Raw genomic sequence first — 23,261 nt, forward strand, 5'->3', positions numbered from 1 at the left:
ACCCAAATCCAGATGTCCTACCCACGAAAAGGACGTGGTGATATGAAGACCCACCTGGACCGGCCACTGGTGGTCAACCCCCAGGACAACCGCAACAACAACACCAACAAGACCCAACCTGGGGAGGTGCCTCTGGAGCAGGAGTACCGGCGTCAGGATATGGACCACTACCGCAGAGCCGCCCACCACTATCACTACCACCACCATCATCAGAAAGTTGTTGGGCCGGACAATGGAGAGACAGGTCAACCGGCTGAGACCCGCATGGAGCACGGCTTCAGCTGCACGTCCCTGGGCAATATAGAAGGCCAACAGGGGGAGGAGAGGCACAGCCACAGGAGCCACAGGAGCCACCGGTGCAGGAACAGGGAAGGCAGGGAGGCTCGCAGCGTGTCTCCCCACCATAGCGAGGGGGTTGAGGGGAACAACGAACACAGAAGATCCCGGCAGCACCGCAGAGCAGCCAGGGAGGGGGAGGAAGGCAGGAGACACAGATCCAGGGGAACAGAGGGAGAGGGGGAGAAAGGCGAGGAAGGGGAAGGACGGAAGACGAGAAGGCATCGCCACGGCAACCAGGAGAGGAGCAGAGGACATCGCACCAGAAAGTGAGTGAAACAAGGGTTTATTTTCTCTGTGTGTATGTCTTAAATTACAACCTGGCAAGTGTTAAAAAGGCACTTAAGTTTATCTCCAAGAAAAGAGGAAGTGACCTGACGTCTTGGTGGCATCTCGGCACACTGAACTGCCCGCTCTGCCAAATACATCGTGCTCGACTTCACCACACCACACCACCAATTGTATGGATTCTAGCTGTTGTGGTAGTGGGGCGAATACATGCTGCCTTAAATGGAAGAACACTTGCGGTGATTGGCTGTGAGCAAAACCATACAAGTTAGCAGTTTTTTTTCTAGATCCAGGTACAAAAGGGATTTAATGCAAGTACTCATTCGACCAGAGAAGTTTTGATACTACTTGGTGCTGGGTTATTTCAGTTGATGCCTCAAAAGTATTGAGTACCAATACCAAGCCCGAGTCAGGTGATAGGTATGATGTGCCAGGTGATCCAGAAATGTGAGATACTGTCTATGTGAACTAATCAATACTTAAACAGTGTTTTTTGTATGTGTCGGTTCTAGATAAAATGCTCCCTCCATCATCTAATCCTTAATCTTTGTTCTTCTCTTCTGCCCTTTGATGCATTTTTTCTCTCCATCCCTCCCCACCGTCCCTCATCAGGGAGCACCACAGCACTGGGCCCAGCCTCTCCACCACTCGCCCCATACAGCAGTACAACGAGGACCTTGACAACTTCCGCAACAACAGCAAGCTGGCCAGTGCCCATGAACACCCTTACGCCCTCCCACCAGATCACCCTGACCATCCTGACCACGTCAACAACCTGCTGAACTGCCGTGACGCAGACACCCACACCCTGCTGCACAGCATGGACAGCCTGATCCTGACCAGCATGGCCAAACCTGAGTACACAAAGATAGACATGCCACCCGTCTACCCCTACCCTTCCACCAACGCCATCCTGCAAGGTGAGGATCTGGGAGGATCAGTCATGTGTAAAGCAGGGTATACGTAGGTATATAAAGGTTTGAAGTGTGTCACAAAGCCTTTTATATTGTTGAAGTAGAGGATTGGCTATGCACAGTTAATGACCAGAACTCCTCTCGATATGCATCATGTTGGGCAGAGGTATGGTGCTCTGAGAGTAAGGTCTTGTCCCAACACTTTGGCTTTACTTCTCACTGCGATCGTTACATGCTTTGTGCATGCTGAACACAGCATTGGAGTCAGGACCCCGTTCATTCCGATGAAAGTTGCGTAGTGACACATGAAACCAAAAAAGTTTGACTTCCCGGGTGTAAAATTACCTGGATCTTCCGCATCATTGGCTTAGCTTCTGTTTTAGAGCTCTGCTAATGTGAACGGGGATAAAATGATTTTATTAGGCAGCTCTAATCACGATATTGCCTAAAAATATTGCGATATTATTTTTGAGGCCATATCACCCAGCCCTATGTCCACATCTTTCAAAGATACATGGGCAGTGTCACTTGAGTAATTTCCTGACTTGACAAAGCTGCTCTGCAGCAGACATCACAACTGTATTCACACACTGAGCAGTGCTCCCCGTGAAGAGTAAATTAACTTTGGCAAGTGAAATCAGTAAAATAAAAGTAGTAAAATCAGTGGGGTGGCCCCTTTAAAAAACACTGCTTTACTGGTGTAAATCCAGTCTCATTCAGTTCTCTTCTTGAAACAATGCTGAAGGATGTGTTTCATGTGTTCACTGTCTTGCTATCTGGTGAAGCTGACCTCTTTCCATCTGTCTGTCTGTCTGTCTGTCCGTCTGTCTATCTGTCTGTCTGCCTCTGTTCTCTCGCTTTGTTTTTTTCAGTGAACAAGAATGCCAACACTGACCAGAAAAAGAATGAAGAGAAGAAGGAGGAAGAAGACGAGGGAGGAGATGAAGACGGCCCCAAACCTATGCCTCCCTATAGCTCCTGCTTCATAATGTCCACCACAAACCCGTGAGTATTTATGTGTGTGTGTGTTCAAACCTGGCCAAACACTGTTGTAAAACATTGTCTTGTGATGGAAAAGTTACTGAATATGAACATTCTTCTCTCTGGGCCTAGAAATATTTAAACAGTTTGTTTTGTGTGCTTATTTTTTTGTGTCAACACGTGAATGCGTCTGTGTGTTTGCACCAGGTTTCGAAAGTGCTGTCACTACATCCTGACTCTGAAGTATTTTGAGTTCAGCATCCTGTCTGTCATCGCTATGAGCAGCATCGCCCTCGCCGCAGAGGACCCCGTCTGGCCTGAGTCACCGCGAAACAATGTGAGACATTGCTCTGTGTGTGTCTCTGTCCGTCTGTGAATGTGTGTGCGTCTACAGCCTTTTAAAAATAAAATGTCTCTGAAGGATACAAAGATGAGAAAAACTAATTTCTCTTGTACAGAGGTTGGTGTAGAATTGTTAAAGTAAAATTAGCTTCGATGAGTTTCACGTGGGATCACATTAGTGAGGGGTTCGTAATGGTGATAATGACAATGACAGTTTTTTTAATCTTGCTCTAAGGCTGGGCAGGATTCTGGTTCTGGTTATACAACAGCATATTTGAAAATGATCAGGATATCATCTTTATGATAAAAATAAGTGTTAAAACTGCCAGTTATACAGGATATATAATAAGTTTTACAGTATGTATGGCAGCCTCACTTACAGACAATTTTAAACATATATTTTCGAGAGAACGTGTCTGTTAGTAATCAAAGGTATTTTCACAGTATTTTCTTTTTTTATGGCATCACAGATGGCATCATTTGGCAGTTCCTCGGCTTCATGCTGGATGATATATGAAAACCACCTGTTTTGGGTCATGACCTGAGTGACCTATGCCAGAAAAAAGTTTTTCACAAGATGAAGGCAAACTATAGTCTCACATATCCAGACCTATCTCAAATAGAGCCAGCGCTGAGCACATCATAATTCCATACTAAGGGGAAAAAATGCTCTGGGTTGTTTGTGTTTCTATAAACCAATCAGAATTGTCTTGGGTGGCCCTAAGCCCAGATGCAATGGCATGCCCTTGTAAAATAGTGTGAGAAGGGAGCTTGTTTTGGTGGAGATACGCCACATAAAACATTAGCCGTGTCTCAATTCAAGGCTGCATTTGAAGATTGCGTCACATCAGCGCGACCAAGGCTGTCCCATTTCGAAGGCTCCTTCAAATGCGGCTGAGAATTGCAGCCTCCTTCTGCAGAATTTGGAGGATGCAACAGATGAATCCTTCGTGGCCCAGCCTGTCCCAAGATGCATTGCTCGCCAGTGACGGGTATACATTAAGTCAAGTTAGCAAACAGTTATTAACTAGCTATTGGCTAACTGTTCTTAACATTACTATTAGCTAAAATCCCACAGCTTATGTTTACCTGAAAACAGTCCATCAGCCTGAAATATATCAAACGGCGGTGTCTCCAGCTGTGAATCATCTCCTCAGGTATTAATAACAATCTCTGGGTCCATGATTTAGGGCTAACTAACTTACTAGCTTACTCCTTCTTTCATCAAGGGTAGCTAATTGTTTAGGAACAGGATCGCCAACAGGTTGGTGTGAGGACAACTGGTGATGCAACCAGGAAATCCTCCGCAGACCAGACTATCAGATTTCAGAGACCGTTCAGTTTGTCTGATGGTCTTCAAAGGACATGGCTGACGTAGACCAAGAAGGCAGCGTCTTCCAAAGGCTTCAGCCCCTGAATTGAGACACAGATATTAAAAGACCTTTTAATGCGTAAGGTGCCAGCTCAGAGGTTGTTGTCGTTTCATAGGCAGCACTAAAAAGAAGTGTGGAGATAGGTCTGGCTATGTAAGAGAATTTTCACATAGCAACAGGGATTTAAAGAATAGTAACATGCAGGAATCATTTTACCGTCTGAGATAGGCACCCAATGACAGGCTTTATTACTATAGACTGTATTAAATAATTGATGTAGCTACCTTGACGTCACCCGCTGGTTTGTGGAATCCTGTTTTAAAGTTTCGAGTCTGGCCTTTTGGCTCATGCCAACTTGTTTTTGTGGAGCCAGAAGTGACCAAATTTGGACAAGGGGGTTGGAGCTGTGCAGGAGTGAGGGGTGGATCTCAAAGACTGTAGCAATGCCTCGCAGACAGCCTGTTACTCAAGTGAACCCGCCCTTAAATATGCGTAACTTTTGGCCTTAATAAAAAGCAAACTGGTGAGATATAAATAATTCACCACCCGTACAGTTGTCATGAGTATTGAAACTAGCTGTTGAGACTGGAGCCACTTTTATCACAAGGCTGTAAACATGGTTATTTTTGCCATAAAGTTGGGCATTTTTACATGGGGGTCTATGGGGGAATGACTTTGTTTTGGAGCCAGCCTCAAGTGGCCATTCGATGAACTACAGTTTTTAGCACTTCCCATTGGCTTCATTTTTCAGCCTCAGAGGTTACCGCTTGATTTATACCCACAGTCTATCCTTGAGGCAGACTAGGCAAACGACAACAGGCCATGGATCAGCATAGCACAGGCATGCAGGTTTTCAAAGTGACCATAATTCTCAGTCTACTCAGTCGACCCCTTTTGTCAACGGTGGTCATCACTGGTCATGCTTACTGAGGGTAGTTTTATAGTTTTTAGACAGAAAAAAAGACGGGGAAAATGAAAATTCAAAAAAGAAAATGATAAATAAATTATGATTTTATTCTTATATTAATGAGAGAGAGACTAAAAAGGGAAATTGGATATGACAAATAGATATAGTGAAATGGCAGTCTGAAAATAGAAACTGAAAGCAGGATTAAGATTGGGATTAGGTTCTGCTTGGTGTCTGATTGTTTGCCTCTTTCTCTCTTTGTTAATCTCTCCTGCTGTGTTTCTTCTTTTTTTCTCTTTTACTGATTCATCTTCTGCTTCTCTCTTTGTCTCCCTCCACTCGTATGATAATTATATTTCATGGTGTTGTTGGCTCTGCAGGTGCTGCGTTATTTTGACTACGTTTTCACAGGCGTCTTCACATTTGAAATGTTGATCAAGGTAACAAAGTATCACTGTGTGTGTGTGTGTGTGTGTGTGTGTGTGTGTGTGTGTGTGTTCGTGCGTGTGTGCGTGTACGTGTGTTTAACGCCTTTGCTTTTGTATAATTGTATGATTGTGCTTTTTGCGTGTCTTTCTTTTTTCTGTTTATGTTATTATTGATGTTTGTGGTTTTGTGTCCATGAGTGTATTTTGTTTATTTGTGTTGTGTGTCTGTGAGGAACCCAATCACCAGAAAAAATGTTGGCATTGTACCTTTCTGCAAACCTTGGATATGCTGCATTCGTGGTCATTATGTTGCTTTATTTTTTAATGATGCCATATTTAATGTATGGTTATGTTTAGGCACAAAAACCACTCGGCTATGGTTAGAAAAAGATCATGTTTTGGCTTAGCATACCTGGGGCCTGTATCACGAAGCAGGATTAATGTCTTAGCAAGGTAACTTCAGGGTTAACCCTGGATTTTCGGTCTCACAATCCGGTTCAGTTCTTATCGGGGTAGATCACCATGATAACTTACTCTGAACGGCTATCCTGTTCCGGAGCAGGGTAAGTTCAGGGTTGAATCTGATCCTATAAAAAGCACCACCCACTGGCCAATCAGCTGTTAGGAAAAAAATGACTTCGTTGACAGAAGTGCAGCCCAGTCATGACGGGAAGTTTAATTAATTTGATTGATTTTGATTTGAAAGTTTATTTTGAACATTAAAAAAGAAAAGAAAGCAACAACAACAAACAATGAAAAGATTGTTCAAAAAGGAGTGGAAAGAAGTCGTAATTTCATCCCACCCCTTCATGAGAAAGAAACTGATAATTTCTGGACACTTAATAGCACCATTAATTAGTGCCAACATTTTGTTTTGTTGGAGGAAATGATCCCTGTTAAAGATAATGGGCCTAACTGACAGCTTTGCTGCTGGAAATGTGGAAAGTAGCCTATCATGTCTACACTTCATGGTGTTTGAGGGATTTTCCTTTTTGTTTTTTAAAGAGGGAGACTAGGTATATTTTTGCGCAGCTGTTAATTTCTAACACAGCTCAATATCAGGATGATTTTATTCAGACTATCAATTTGGTGTTGATATGATTTAATTGTGGCGTCAGCTTTAAGCTTTATTGTAGCATATATAACGTTATGACAAAGAAGACCAATTTATCAGACGCAATGATGTTAGACGATAATTGTAATACACGCAATTCATCTGCGCAGCATTGATTTCATGGGATTCAAGGGTGTGATCAGTGTCAGATGTACAGGTACAGGTACTGTAGCTACTTGAACCAGTGATGAGTCATTTAACCTACACATCATTTTGTTTGCTCCTTGTGTTGTCTTGATTTTTCCCTCTCTCCTCCTCTATTTCTTCTTTCCTGACCTGTTTTTTTTTCTTCTCTATTATGTGATTTCATCAATGTTTTGACAGGGGAATTTCTTTGATAAGCTTTTAGTGGCTTCTAATCTCTCTGACACTTTTCTTTTTTTTAATCTTGTAAATTTTATACTGTCTGTTTTTAACATTATGTGCAAATAAACTAATCTAAACTAAAACTAAACATTATTCATCCCGTTATGCGTTGCCACGCATGTTTCCTCCTCCTGCAGCTGCCACGGTGTTGGCCTTTTCTGTAATGTTGCTTTCCTCCTCCTCATATTTTAGTAGAATTAATCTCTGATCCTCACATGAGAAATACTTTTTTTCCTCACATACGGCGCTCTGTGAGGACGCTCAGTGACGCTGCGCTTCTCTCATGATAGTGATTGGTCCGCTGCGTGCGCGTTCACGGCTCTTGATAAAGCAACCCTGGGTTGAGTTACCGAGTTGATATCCAGCGTCGTGATACCGATTATCCTGATTGCCATTGTTAGGGTTAGTCGGCCCAGGATAGGTCTGGGTAACCCAGGAACGGTTGATCTCGCTTCGTGATACAGGCCCCTGGTTTTGGTGGCACAGTAATGTCCCTGTAAAACGATAGCTTTTTGTGGCACTATTCCGTCAGGAAACACAGCTACGTCTTGGTAGAAAAACAACCACTTTTTTGTTGCAATATCCCTGCAGGGAAAGCAGCAATGTTTTGGTAAAAACAACATCTTTTTGTGGTACTATCCTGGCAGGAAACACAGCAATGTGTTTGTTTAAAGAACTGCTTTTTATGGCCCACCCCCAGCAGGAAATGCAGGAATGTCTTGGTAAAAAAACAACAGCTTTTTGTGGCACTATATTGGCAGGGAACACAGCGATGTCTTGGTAAAAACAATCGCTTTTCGTGACACTATCCCCACTGGAAAAACAGTAACAGGTTGTTAAAAACCACTCATATTTGGTGGCTAAAAGGCCACTGGAAACAAAGCAATGCCTCACTAAAAACAACCGTTTTTGCTGTTTGTTGGTTTCAAACAGTGGCCCCTAGGTGTCACACCATCCACCATTCCCTCCATCTTCAGAGTCAGCTCATATACTAGGCCATGTTAGAAATGTTGGTATGATACATTTGAAAGGTTTGCGCTTTTAAGGTTTGCAAAAAGTTTCAATGTCAGCATTTTCTTCTGGTTTCTGTTCGTGTGTTGTATAAGTGTGTGTGTGTGTGTGTGTGTGTGTGTGTGTGTGTGTGTGTTGTACTGTGTGTGTTGTACTGAGTTTGCTGTGTGTCTTCCAGATGGTGGTGCTGGGCTTGTTTCTCCACCAGGGTTCCTACTTCCGCGACTTGTGGAACATTCTGGACTTTATAGTGGTTAGTGGTGCTCTTGTGGCCTTCGCCTTCACGTAAGTGTACCCCCCCTACCCTCCTCTTCATCATCACCACCACCACCCCCACCCACACACACACACACACACACACACACATGTTCCACCATCCACAGAAAGACCCTTGTCGCCCAGCCTCGTGCATCCGATACACCAGGCAATGCTGATCTTGTGCTCCTATTTTCTCAGCGTGCTGTACTTCAGAATTCATCACTTCCTGTCCTGGTCTTTCTTTTATCTGCTCTTTCTGTCTTCTCACTCTGTCCCTATTTCTCCTTCGTGGCTTTAAACTCTCCTTTTTTCTTATAATGCATTCTCCCTTGTTCTTCTTTGTTCTTCTTCCACTGTTTCTCTCTACTCTAGCCTTGTTCTTTTCTTTGTTTATTGTTTTCTGTCCGTCCTCGTCCTCTCTTTCTTTCTTTCTTAAACTTTTTTCTGCAGTCTTGTCATATTATCCTCATGTCCCTCCCTTCTGCAGTCTACCCTTTCACCATTTCCACATCCATCTCTTCACTGGTCATCATCACATGCTGCATCGTATCAGCAGGTCTTTCTCTACGTTTCATCTTCATCTGGACAACCAGCCATGATCCTTAACTAAATTCCTTTCCTAATGTCCTTGATGATCATCACCTACACTCTAAAACACAAAAAGAGCTCCTCATAACATTTAACTCTTTTTAATGCTGCAATCTTTGGAGAACCTCAGAGGGTACCCTGAGGTACTCCTTTGAAACCAGTGTCACAGTACTGTCATAAATGTCTGAAGCTTTTGGATAGTGAGGAACCCTAAAGTACTTAATCAGTTTTTAGAGTGTAGTTACACTGTCTCTTCACCCACCTTTCACTCCCCACAAACCCCAAACCTTGCCTGAAACAATTACCTCAAAACTAATCCCAAACATCATTCTCCTTTTCTGTCTGACCTAATATATGATAAACCACCACCTGCTCCTTCTCAACATTTTCTTTTTCCCAATCTTCCCAATCTTCCTTGCTCCTGTTCCCTTGTGTTGCTTATTTCCCAATCCATGCCGCTCTGATAATTGCACCAACCAGGCCGTGAGTCATCCCTTCCTCTTTTCTTGCATCTAAATACCACACTCTAATCCCCCAAACCTTTGCTTACCAACACTTCCCCCAGACCCTCCACAGCTTTGGTTCCTGCTGATGCCTTCACCTCTTTCCAGATACCTTTCAACACCCTCTTTCATAAGAGCTTTTCGCCTATCATCATGACATTTCGCGCGTCAACCAGATTTCCCTACCTCGTCACCCTTACACCATTTTTATTCCTAACATACAGCAAAGAGAGTGAACAAGGGGATATCATTTTCAGTGCTCCAAAAACTCTCCAGACAACCTTTATGCTTTGGCAAACAAAGTGAAGTTTTACTTCTTTCAAAATGCATTGGCTTTTCTATTTTGACCACATTTTGTTAACTTACCCCAACTCCAAGCTGGTCATGCAGAATTTATACCTCATGGTCAGTCCAGTCCTTCCTACCAGAACACCCCTATTATCATCATAAAACGACACGATTCTTCAGAAGAAAAAAAGACTAAGGGCCCTATTTAAATCAAACCACATGGTCTAAAGTGCTTTGTGAAGTGCATTTAGGGTGTGTCCAACCAATTAAACTAGTTAAATGGTGCATAATGTGGGTGCAAAGTAAGGTTTAATGAGCAAAGGGGTTGTATTAAGTCCCTTAGTTAACCATATGTGTGTTTTGGGCATAGCATGAATTCAACCTTTAGAGTGTCATCTCCCATATCCTTAAAAGCCGGGTGTGCCCACACCTGGCACATTGCTATTAACATGGGGAATTCGGCAAACTGGAGAAGCAAGCAGTTTTCTGATAAGAGTAATGCAGTAAGAGCAATAATGTCACTGCAGAAACTATCGTGGGACATTTAAGCAGCAAAAACTAAAAACTAGTTATGAACTTGACAGAGGAAACAGAACTAAACTTTTAGCTCCTGAAATGATCAATGAAGTTACGCTACTCCTTGTGCATAAATGTGCACAGCGTCTCTCTTTAAGGGGAGTCAAGCAGCAGCTCTGCACCTCTGCTCTTAATTTACCCATCAGCATCCACATCCCTGTGTGTGTTATAAGCAGAGTGTGCGCGTATTATTAACCCATCTTTGTAGGCGCATCTTACTAAATGAATAATGCCCTCGACAGATAGCAGGAAGATACTGCACCATCGACTTCCAACCAGGTTTTTGTTGGTCAACATGGGCGCACAGATGGGAGCAAGTACATTTGCTACTAACTTAAGCAGGGGTTGACCATGAAAATAGCAACTGCGTCAGTCAGTTGCACTGTGCTGTGCATCGCTTTGCGCTGATTTGCACCAGGTATAAGGTAGGACCTGAAGAGTCTACAGCCATGCTGGCTGCATTATGAGGCTTTATTAAGGCAAAACAGTGCTTTGATTGAAATGCTATCTCTAGCGTGCTAACATGCTCACAATGAAATGCTAATGTTTAGCAGGTATGAGCTATTCCAGGTTGCAAATTTGCGAATCCTAAGGTAGCAAAGGAATCACCCACTCTACTCTCCCTATGATTGGCTAGTACGCCTTGCCTTTGTTGGTTGGATTGGTTAGGTTTTGGCAAGATGAGTGGGATTGGTTAGGGTTAAGATAAGAATGTCAAGGTAAGCCAATCAGATGCAGAATTAGGCAAAGTAAGAAGGGACATTTCCCTGCTATCCTAAGATTCGCAAATTCGCTTCCAGGTCCACCATCTTACTTCAGCATGTTCACGAGCTAACCATCCATAATCAATAGGCATTTACTCTAACAAATGTGAAAAAAAAAATGAATTAAATAAAAGCAAGAATTCTGTCAGTGTTCATACTACTTATACATGAATTTATGGGACTTTGTTCCCAGCTGGTAGTACCATAAAGGAAAAGCAGATTCAGTTTATCTGTCTTCTTTTCTGCTAAATTTTGATTTAATTAAATTTAATAATCAAAAGGAGAAAAGGTGCAAATTTGCTTCTCTCACCACATCTTGACAGTTTATATCAGGACAAGTTGTTACGCAGTCTTTCGTTGAATTTGTGTGCTGTGTGTTAGGAACAAGTGTCACCCATTGCTCCCTAGCTTGCCTTAATCCCCACCCAAACCCAGCCTCCACCTTTGTCTGAATATATCCCTATAGTCCATATTTAAGCCTTCTGCCCTTCCACACTCCACCACACACACCCTTCAACCCCACCTCTTCAACAACCATTAAAGCCAACATCTTGCCTCCAACCCAACCACACCCCTGCCTCCCACCTCTTCATCTTCCCCCCGTCCTCCGGGCTGGAGGTCCCTGATGGTCATTTCGTGGGGGTGAGGGCGCCCCAGACACCTTTAACCCTTTAAGTGCCCAGGCTATCTGTTCGCCAAGGGGAGGAACACCACCATGGCTCATCGCCTCGTCCACCTCTCTTTCCTTTACCCACACACACTCAAACACACATACTCATCCGTCGTTCTGACCATGTTAACGTACCCGGAGGCTCAGGTATTTAACTCTCCTTCCTCTGCACGACCCAGGGAAGTCAGACTGAACGTGGGAGGGAAGGAGGGAGGCATGCTGGGGCAGGGTGTGGTGGGTGGAATGATTTGTTATCATGCTGAGGCAGTGTATAGATAAATACATATGAATTAAATATGTATGATATATGCAACTGGAGGGACTGAATATGTGTTTGTCTTTGGAAAAAAAAAACAGAAGAGTGAGTGAGAGAGAAAGAAGCTTGTGTGTGCATCCTCCTCAGCTCTGTGGATGTCCAGTGCATGTCTGCCTTGGTGACTGCATGAACCTGAACACAACCTGAGATGCAGCAGACTGCATCACTTAGAATTAGGTTAATGATGTTCGGTCAGTCACTGGCAAAGAATGTGCTTAAATATGTTCTGTGAATCTTAGAGCTCATAGCTCCTGTCAAAGTCTGTTCAGATTGAATGCAGAACAACTTTTAGAGGTGGCGCCATTACCTGGAAAGCTAATGGAGATACACAGTAGACTCAAACTGATGCAGTTTTTGCTTGAGGTGGCATGAACGGAGATCAAAATGTGCAAGTTGAAATTGTTCTGTTGTTATCTACAGTCTTTCTTACTGTCAACAAGTTCCATGAAAAGACCAAAACTATGACAAATGTGTATTTCTCAGTTTGTTCTGATATCCCTACGCTGTCTTTGGCAATGTGTCACATATATATTGTTGTTGTTTTCTTTAATTAAGGCTAGTGAATTCTTAAAAACAACTGGGCATTGATGTTTTAAACAAACTCAGACAGGAGTAAACAGTGCATTTGTTGGGAGCTAGTTTTAACCCCAAATTAAAACACCTTCAGTGCGCAAGCGAACTTCTACAGCAGCAGTATGGTGTACACGGGATCATGCATGTTGGTCCATCCTAGAAGAGAGACCCCTCCCGAGGATTCATTCATTATTTCCTCCCTCCCTTAAAAGTTTTATGGGGAGATTTTCAGGGTCTTAGGACACATGTTTTAGTACGCTGTATAGGTTGTAACACCCTTTGACAGATATTTATGATTTGTAATATTGTGCTATTTAAATAAGATCGCCTTGACATGACTCAAATTAAACTAGGGATGCACTTATTGTGAAATTCTGGACTGATATTGCTACTGATAGACAATAGCGATACCGATACCGGTGCCGATACCGATACCAATGCAGATACTGATACCAATGTTTTTCTTGCTGTTGCTGTTTCTTTTGTGTTTTTTCTGTTATTTATTCCCCCTTATGTGCCAGGGAAACAAAGAAACCTTCACTATAAAAAAAATAATTTAACTGTTTTGAAGTTATTCGGCACTTTATTACACTGCCTTACACTGCCTGAAACAGCCTTTAACATAGATTCCTTTCACGTGAAAAATGTTTTTGCTTCAAAGGCCTTTTTACTATATAATATATCGCATTCCCTCTCGTATATCTATTTTAACAACACATTGCTCCTTCAAACAACTGTATCTATTCATGTTTCTAGTCAAACCTACACTTTACAAGATTACATTGAACACATTGTGAGAACGTTACAATTTATCATCACCCAATACTTACTTTTACTGAATACAGCTTGAAAGCATCAAAATGTAACTCAGTTCAAACTCTGCCAGCAGTGACTTCCTGCGACTGGCTGCCAACAGCTAACATTAACTAGATGCCATGGATTTGTTATTCACAGTGCAGCATTATCAGGGGAACAATATGGTCCCTTGACTTGATGCGTCGATAGTGAGTTTGCTGCATCCTTTTTTCCCCAAAGGCATCCTGGGAAAAGATCTCTGTTCATCATAAACATGTTTTCTTTGTCCACGGGATGACAGGACGCCCTTAGTTTCATGCCCTGCACAAAATGAAGAAAAATGTCCACTCCCATTGGTGAATGTCATCTTATTTGGCACCAAGCAGACGGCAGTCAACAAGGTGAATATGTGCTGATACCAATGTGCGGCCGATAAATCTGTGCATCCCTAAAATAAACTATAGTGAGTATGTTCATTGTATAAAAAAATATGTTATCTAGTGCGACGGTAGGTTAGTTTGATCAATGTGTTGTTGGCTTTGGTCTTTCTATGGGATTTTTTTTTTTTTTTTTGACAGTAAGAAAAATATATAGAAAATTCTTATCTTTTACCTTGAGCAAAAGGAATCTCAAAGTTGGTTGTGTTCTCCACTTAAATATACAGAGACCAGAAGAAAAAGGTAAGAAACTGTTGGACCTGGGGTTCCTGGTTAAACTTTGAGATCAGCCTCAGTTCAAGCTGGAATCAGTGCGTATGCGTCCAGCTAGGGACGGCTATGGATGCAACACCACCTCTGCCACTTCTGGCAAAGTTAGTTAAAAAAAAATTCTAAAGCTTTACCTTCTCACATTTCAGGTCAGTTTCTTCTTCTACCTGTTATCCCATAATGCCTTGAAAAGCATTCGACTTACATGTCACATAAAAAGAATAGAAGCAGACATCTCACACCGCACCACAGCCAGCGGTGTTAATGACTTCACTTTGCACTCAGTCTGAACACATGACTCCTCTGTTTTTAGTAACATGTATAAGTTATAGTCCTGTTCTCAATGTCACTGTCACTATGCATTCACACTGCCAGCAACTTGAAACCTCAGCCAGTGGTAACAACTTGCTTTCTTTATAATCAGAAAAACTGTTTTTCACCTATAACTTTGTCCAACGAGATCATTTACAGCCTCTCGTCCTAAATGAAGAAAAGCAAACTCGTGCTGGCTGTTGGACAGTATTAAAACAAAAAAGTTGCTCGTAACCTGAATGCAGAGTGAGCAGAGTTCAAGGAAACCGACAGCAGTGAAAGTAAATGAAGCAGGAAGCAGGATGAGGATGGTGCACATACAGGTTTTTTTTTAAGAAGAAGCTTTCAGGAGACAGATGGTATGAATTTAAAGTGATATTCTACTTTGATTAAACATTTCACACCTGCGTCAAAGTTCAAGAGTGATGAACCTCCACTCTGACTGTATCAGATCTACCAATAGCACCACAACTAATAACTCTGAACAAGAAGACATGGAAAATTGGAATCATTATCTATACATATATGTAAATATTTATTTATATAAAGGTCTAGTGTGTAGGCTTTAGGGGAGTATATGGGCAGAAATTGAACATGATATAATAAGCATGTTTTCTATAGTGTGAAATCACCTAAAAATAAGAATTTTTTTTTTTTTTTTTTGGTCACCTTAGAATGAGCTGTTTATATTGACATAAGGAGTGGGTCCTTGTCTACGGAGACCGCCATGTTGCACTGCCATGTTTCTACAGTAGCCCAAAACAGACAAACTAAACATTGACTCTAAATCGAGCCATTTGCATTTTCAAATTTTCGTGTCAGCCACTGTCGTTAGCAGCCCCTCCATGACTAGCAGTGTCTGAAAAACACAGATTTTTTAAAGTGAAACTGCTTTAGTAAGGTTAGGGTTAATTGTACACGTGCTGTGTCTTTAACCCCCAAGGTCAGGCCACAGTGCAACTCTTGTGCTTATTTCATGCCAACTTTTAAGGGCCCCAGAGGCAGGCTGCGTCTGAGGTCGCTAAGCAACGTCAGCAAGCACCGTATCATAATCTACTTACCTGAAATCCTGAATGCAGAGCTGAACTTCTTCCAGGCGCTGTTTTTTAATTGTGTAGGCCTAGAATTCTGTCTATGCAACAGATGTGAAACTCTAGATAGCCTTGCACTAAAATGATTCACTTCTTCTCCATATTTATCACAGATTGATATTTATGGAAGATGGGAAAGATATCTGTCGGCTGTGATTGGTCGTTCCTCAGCACATGCGGCTGCTGCGATCCAAAAGTTGAACTCTGCTTATCTCAGGGTTCAGCCGTCGTGCCCTGAAATAGTCACTCAGGGACGCATTCATGTCACTCAGGCTTCTGTCCGGCATCGCTCTGTCGTTTGAGTGCGCATGTTGCTTGTCTACACTGAAAACAGCAGACTTGAGGTCACAAAAATCACGGCGTGTGTACGGCGTATTCAATGATTATGCCAGTTTAAATCACTGGGTGTGTTTGTTTTCAACTCTCAATAAAAACCTCCCGAAAGTCTGGGTCTTGAGGTATCATGGAAAAATTCAAGCACACATTAGCAGTCTCCGACATGCCAAACAGTGTTGGAGAAACACTAATTTGTAACATGAGACTGCCTTATTCTGTGTTTTTACTGGTTAAAATTACTGGGTCAGTTGGTTTCAGAGAGGAGGAGACCTCTGTGGATAATTCGGCTTCCTTTAAAAACCTCTTGAACAAAGAACACTGAAGGAATTCTAATCTGGAGAAGTTGCAGCTGGTAGCAATCTGCAATCCTCACCACTAGAAGCCACTAAGTCTCCCTAAAACGTACACACCGGACCTTTTAATTATCTGAATGCAATTTTTCACATAAAGTAAAATTACGAATTCAAAGCATCAAAGCAACACCAGCCACGAACTCCATACAAACACAGCAAAAAGTGTAACTTTTCAATCAAAGTTAAATATCATGTTGGCAGAAAAAGCCAAGCAGCAACTGCACAAAACAAGTTGAATATCGCTCCACCGCTGCACCCTCCACAGCATGACTCCCTGCCAAGATAAGGATGCCTCCTCCCCTCCTTTCAGCCCTCTCACTTTTATTAATCGCCCTTTCCGTTCCCTTTTAGGATGCTCTCCCATCACCGTCCCCCTCATCTTTGCCTCTTCTCTCCACCCTTCGTCTCTGTCCACCATCTCTCCCCCTCTGTCTCCGTGCTCCCACCATCTGCTCCAGGGCTGAGCTACAATACAGTTTTGCATAACGGGACGAAGTCTTCAAACACACCTTTGAAATCTCACTTTGACGCATGACATTGTTTCAAAGCAGATTCATCACAGAACCATTGTACAGAGAGGAGATTTAGCATGGTCAGAGTGCAATGGCTTCATATTTCTAGAGGTATCAGACACAACACTTGCGCTTGTGGCTCCCTTCATCCTCCAAATAAATGCTGAATGAACCACTGACTCAAACTGCATGCCGTCACAGTAGTCTGTGAGAATGCCTTTTGTTTCTATTGACGGTGTGCGTGTATGGGACAATACACACAAATCCTGGTTTCTTGAATCTCCACTCACGATGGCTGTCCTGAGTGTATGTGCTCTAACATGTCAAGAAAACCTGGAACCGGCCACTTGTAAAGATCTAACGCCTTTTTCCCCCCCTGTGCAGATGTGCATGCAAAGAGCTTTGATAAAATCCCACTAGATGATTGCAGATCTAATGAGGGCAATTTGTGCTGTAGGCCTGGTCTAATTGATCATTATGGTGTGATAAGATAAGGATCGGTGTAAATGGATGCAGCAATCGAGTTTCCTCTTCCAACCGTGAAGGTAATTCTTCATAGAGCTGGTAGCACAGCAAGCCACAGCAGAAGACAGCCAGGAGGCAAGGAGGGTTTGCACATCCAGAGTCTCAGCCAGGGGCCAGATTCACCCAAGTACTCTTATCATAGATCTCTAGTGTTGGGGTCATACTCAAAAAGTAGTGTAGTGCTTGACTTAATTACTCCATGTAGAAAGTACTTCATTACAAGAGTCATTGCATTAGTTTTGCGTAACGTCGCTTGAGATGCCCTGTCACATGATTGCCATCTCAAGGGATGGTTTGGATTTTTTGAAGTAGAGCTGTATGTGGTACTCACCCATCGTCATTGTATTACAGTAGATGTCTGTCGGCATGGCCCCAGTTTGGAGAAGCAGGCTTGAGTCTGACATGGAATCTAAGCCATGTACTGCAGTGGAGGGATGTGTCAAAAAGAAATATATTTTAGCCACCTAAAAAAATAAGTATTAGTTTAAGAGTACACTATATTGAGAATATTTTTACCACTTTATCTTTTTTTCGTCAGACTGATCCAACAGGGAAGTCTCCATTGACAAAACAGTCATTTTGGCTCGCTGAACATGAGAGCAGCTGGTCTACCTGTTAGTCTACCGCTATCTCGGTCAGTTAGAGGGGCAGCTGTGGCCCAGAGGTAGAGCAGGTCGTCCACCAATTGGAATATCAGCGGTCGATCCCCGGCTCCTCCAGTCTGCATGTCGAAGTATCTGTGAGCAAGATACTGAACCCCAAATCGCTCCCGATGGCTGTTCCATGGGTGTGTGTGTGTTAAAACTGAGTAGCAGGTTGCACCTTGTATGGCAGCCTCGGCCACCAGTGTATGAATGTGTGTGTGAATGGGTGAATGTGACTTGTAGTGTAAAAAGTGCTTTGAGTGGTCGGATGACTTGAAAGGTGCTATACAATTGCAGATCCATTTACCATGCTCAAGGATATTTTGACATGCAGACTGGAGGATCGAACCGCTGATCATTTGATTGGTGGGTGATCGCCCTGCCTCTGTGCCACAGCCACCCCTCTAACTGATCGAGATAGCAGTAGACCAGCTGCTCTTGTGTTTAGCGAGCCAAAATGACTGTTAGTTTGTGTTACCAAGTGTCTTCAGTGAATCTGAACTAATTGTTTTAAGTGCCAAAGTCACACAATAACACGTAATCAAGGCAGCAGTAGATCAGCAGCTCCTGTGTTCAATGATGTTCAATCATTGTTTTTCCCCGTGGAGTCTGGCTTTGAAGAGAGTGATATAATTGCTTCAGTTCACAGTCGAAAATGCTGTCTGGCGGTTAGGTAAAGCAGTGGGAGTATTTGAATTACAGCCTACATTTAAAATGATATTGTTTTGGTGGCTAAAATAAGTTTTTTATTGCATACTCCAGCCTGCTTCTCCACGCTGGGGGCATGCCAGCTGACACCTATATGTAATATACTGACTATGGGTAAGAACCTCATACAACCTCACTTCCAAAGATTCAAACTGTCACTTTAATGATAATTTACCATTAAACTTCACATATGCCCACATATCAGCACAAAACAAAGCTCTATAACTGGCTCAAAGAGGTTGGCAATTTTAACATCACCTAGTATAAATACTAATTGCCCAAAAATGATATATCACTAAATAAAATAATATAAGAGACTTGCCTTCCTAACACCATTAGATGAGGACAAACTTAATGGCATATGAACTGCACCACCAGGCCAAACAAACTTACTGGAATCACTCCCTCATCAAATGATGTCTTAATAGTTGACGAGCTCATTTAACGTGTTTATCATTAAAGCAGCGGTTCTATCACGTAAGGAAAATTCTGTCAAATCGTTTGTCAGTCAGTCAGCACGGACTGATCAGGCTGAAAAGACTCTCCATAGAGTGTGCCAGGGCTGACGTCAAAACCCGGAAGTTTAGCATCGCGCTGGTTTCCGGAAGAGAAAGTGAATGTGATTTTTGCATTGCGTTTTGGATTATGTCAGAAAATAAGCTCTGTGGCTAACACAAGTTTATGATACTTACAGGTTTTGTTCAGCGAGATAATCTTCACATATGAACACCTTTCATACCGCATTTGAAGCTTAAATACGATCGCCAGAAGTAAAAAGCTAACGTTAGGCTTTAACGGACTACATGACTACTCCACAGTCGCATGACTCTTGACGTCACCGCCACTAAGCTTTCAACTGATTTCAGCCGCTTTATTTTAAAAACATTGTATAATGGGGAAATCGGACTGTTTAAGCTAAATAAGAAGCTGTAATGGTGGACTGCCAGCACTCTCGCCTGTTCAGGGGTGATGACGTTTAATGTTCCCGACAGGGTTTGTAGTTGTATTGAGCAACTTGTTAGCAACCGCCTTTTTTACGACACGTAAAAGCTTCAAAATTCACAAGTAGGTTATTTACTGACGTGTTTTATGTCGTAGAACAAAACCTGAAACTCGCTAAAGCTTTTGTTAACCACAGACCTTATTTGAGGCATTTTACCAAAATCCCATTCAAAAAACATATTGACTTTTAGACAAGAGAACCGGAAGTGCCAAAAGCGCAAACGGAGTTCCGGGTTTACTGGCACACTCTATTGGCACACTAGACAGTGTCGCTGATGCAAGTAACAATATAATTTTTTAATTAGTCACATTAGAAAATGCACTTGAATGACCATGGCCTACTAAGGCAATAGTTGTGCTGAATGTGGGCGGTACCTGATGTGACAGACACAGAAAGCTAAATTGCTAGCTACTGTTAGCTAGCTTGCTGTTAGATACAGGGAAATATGATGTTATTAGTACATTTTCCTTTTTCTTACGTATCATGTCTGCAGTCTGAAAGCCTTATAAAATCCACCAAAACTAAGACAAACCATTAAACTGAAATGGTGTAGTATATGCTATAATACACTATCTTATCTCAAATTTAGGAGACAGGTATGTAGACATCCCATCCAGTTGTCATGGAGACAAGAGATGGGTGTGGGAGGGGGAGGTAGAGTGAGACAGAGTGATGTGTGCATACAGTATGGGTGTTAGCAGGAGGGGGTTTCTCAGCAAATATGGCCATCTTGCTGTCCTTCCTTCTTTGTCTGTCTCTCATATGGATGTATTTTTCCCTGTTTCTACCAAACCCCCTCTCTCTTGTCTTGTGTCTGTCTTTGTCGGTCTTTCTCTATCAATGTATGTCTGTGTGTGTGTCTGTCTGTCTTTCTATGTGTTTTCTCCTCTGCCTTCTCCTCCTCTTCTTCTTCTGTCTCTGTCCCTGTCTTTCTTTCTGTCGCTGTCACTGACTCTTGCTGTCTCCACCTTCGGTGAAACTCGACAGGAGCAGCACCCGGTAAAGTTCTTCCTCTGTCCTCATCCTCCTCCTCCTCCTCCTCCTCCTCCGCTCTGTCCCCTGCTCTCCACCACCCGATCAAATTGGCTTCTCTCTCTTTCTTTCTTTGTTCTTCTGGTCGTTCGTGCTCATTCTCGCCGTATCGTAGCCTGTCTTATTCTTCACCACCTTAACCACATGCCACAGGAAGTCATTCAAACACCGCTATGGTCTCGTCAATGGGTTTGATTTAAAGGGTTTGATTTGATGTCCACAGGGGTTTTTTTTAGAAATTATTCCACTTCTGCAGATGGTTAATAATGCACACATTAAAGAAGTGATACTCCACCCACAGTCTATCTTTTGGTTATCAAACCGTAACACCATCAAGGTTTAAAAGGTGGCTGTAAGAACGTTGTAGTTTTGGCCTGTCATACATGTTAGGGCAGTGGTCAGCTTCAATTCGTGCCTACCTGTCGCTCTTCTGTTGGTCAGGAAAACTGGTTGTCTGGAAGTCTCATTCTGACCAAAATAGGTCTGCTTGTTAAAAAAAAAAAAAAAAGCAAAGGGTTGCATCATTGTGGGTGTGTTTCCATATGAGAAGATGAACTACAGTCCAGGAAGTAAAGTTCGAGTAATACGACTATGAGTCTGAAGGCTTATCAGATGCCAAAAAGACTGTTTATATTACTATTGCTTCACATCAGCCTGCCCAGGCTAATGTTACACCCACATCGCTGCAGATGGAGATTAGCCTTTTGGCTAAATCAGGCATGTTGACGTTACTAAAATCAAGTAAATAAATTAATAAGACTGGATTTTACAACTTAAGAAAGTTCTCACATCTGTGCTCATTTTATCCTCTGTCTTTAAAGTTGTGAGGGAAACTGTAAATTTACACCCGTTATATTGTAAAGTACAGTAATCTACTAAAATGTACATATATACTCATATGTGCATATTTGATTGGCCAATGCAGTGTGTTGCCTGAGGACTTTGCATTGTGTTAAGTTGAGCCAGGCTGTGTCACACCAAATTGAAAGAGGGGTCACCCCATGTCATGTTAAATTTGGGATGAAAAGGCTGTTTTCTTTGTATGCCTACGGTGAATGAAGAATCCAAGAACTGCGAAAATTCTTAATAAAATGAAGTCATAGGGGTCCACATTTAACAACAGCAAAACTATCTCAAAACATCAGTTTACAAACGCTCACACACAACTCAAGCAATGCGATCCAAGTCTCATATATCCAGTCGTATGGTCGGTACTTCCCACACACATGCATTTTCGCTAAAACTTTACTATTTAAAACTGAAGTGGAAGTGAAACTTTTCTGTGCTCTTTTCAAAGCCAGACTCCATTGACAAAAACATTAATTTTACCTCGCTCAACACAGGAGCTGCTGGTCTACCACTGCCTCGAGGGGTTGTTTGTTTGTGTTATTGTGTGACTTTAGTGTTTAAGACGGTTAGTTCAGACACACCGGAGTCACACAATCACAAAAACAAACTAACTGATCGAGGCAGCAGTAGACCTGCAGCTCCTGTCTTCACCGAGGTAAAATTACTGTTTTTGTCAATGGAGTCTGGCTTTGAAAAGAGCATAGTTTAGTTTCACTTTGGGTTCAGTTCCCCATCCTACAGGACTCTCTGTCTCTCTCTGTTTGGGAAGTACTGAGCATACCACTGGATAAATGAGTCTTGGGCTTTAACTGGACGTTTGAATATAGTTTTGCTCTTGTTAAACATAGACCGCTGTGACTTCAATTCATCATGAATTCCTTCTGATTTTGGATTCTCCCTTCACCATGACGGCATGTGAGAATTTTATTCATTTTTTTCATGATTTCACAGGGTGAGTAATTGATACACAAATGGAGAGAATTTAGGGACATGCTATATCATATACTTTTGGGACATACTCATATAGATGATCAGTAGAAAAGGTTATGAGGCAGCGTGCTGCAGGAGCAGTTTGACGTTTCTGTAGACTTTCTTCCACCATAAAGCCTCCACTGTTGGCATTCATTGTAGACATGATTCCAAGCGTTCAACAGCTGCTTCGCTCTGTGAAGGAAGAGAGTACAGAAACCTTTTACAGCCACCTTTCAGACCTACAGGTGTTGAGTGCTTGATGTGCAAAACATAGATTTTGTTTGTGGAGTATCACCTTAATTTTCTATTGAAGAAACACTGCAATTTTGGCAAACACACCATACAGTACTACACATACAGCAGTTGTGAGACTTAACAGAGCTGTTGCCCTTATCATTATGCTAGTGTGTGTGTGTGTGTGTGTGTGTGTGTGTGTGTGTGTGTCAGGATGTTTTCAATTTCTAACACCTATGGCCTTACTGGGCTTTACTCTAATACTCTCAAGCTGCTCTGATAGAGAGACCTCAGTCCTACTCAACTTTAAAGGAGGAAGGCCTATTGATTATCGATTGAGTCTCACTCTCTCGCACACGCGCACACGCGCACACACACACAAACCCCCACATGCATACACGTAGAACTTCCAAGGCTCAGACTCAATCAATCAGCCTTGAATTGAATTGTCTTACGTTTTCTGCCACGGGAACTGAGTTCATAGTTAAAGAGCGAGCCTTGATGGACGACCTCTCCTCTGCTCAGGCTTGGCAGGCGTCCAGGTGCCTCCTGCCTTGTTTTTTGAAAATGGCCCATCCACTTACAGTAAAGA

At 42.5% G+C, this 23,261-nt stretch overlaps 1 protein-coding gene across 1 annotated transcript in view; it reads left to right on the forward strand.

The window, feature by feature from the left end:
* Positions 1 to 23,261, forward strand: part of cacna1ab (calcium channel, voltage-dependent, P/Q type, alpha 1A subunit, b) — a 289,319-nt gene that overhangs the window by 203,976 nt on the left and 62,082 nt on the right. The window contains exons 22-27 of the mRNA XM_049571566.1: positions 13 to 605; positions 1,237 to 1,544; positions 2,411 to 2,543; positions 2,727 to 2,856; positions 5,522 to 5,581; positions 8,239 to 8,345. Of these exons, the coding sequence (XP_049427523.1) occupies positions 13 to 605; positions 1,237 to 1,544; positions 2,411 to 2,543; positions 2,727 to 2,856; positions 5,522 to 5,581; positions 8,239 to 8,345 (1,331 nt within the window). The remainder of the gene's footprint in view (positions 1 to 12; positions 606 to 1,236; positions 1,545 to 2,410; positions 2,544 to 2,726; positions 2,857 to 5,521; positions 5,582 to 8,238; positions 8,346 to 23,261) is intronic.

Source organism: Epinephelus fuscoguttatus, linkage group LG3, assembly GCF_011397635.1.
Source record: "Epinephelus fuscoguttatus linkage group LG3, E.fuscoguttatus.final_Chr_v1".
In the NCBI taxonomy this organism is placed as follows: domain Eukaryota; kingdom Metazoa; phylum Chordata; class Actinopteri; order Perciformes; family Serranidae; genus Epinephelus; species Epinephelus fuscoguttatus.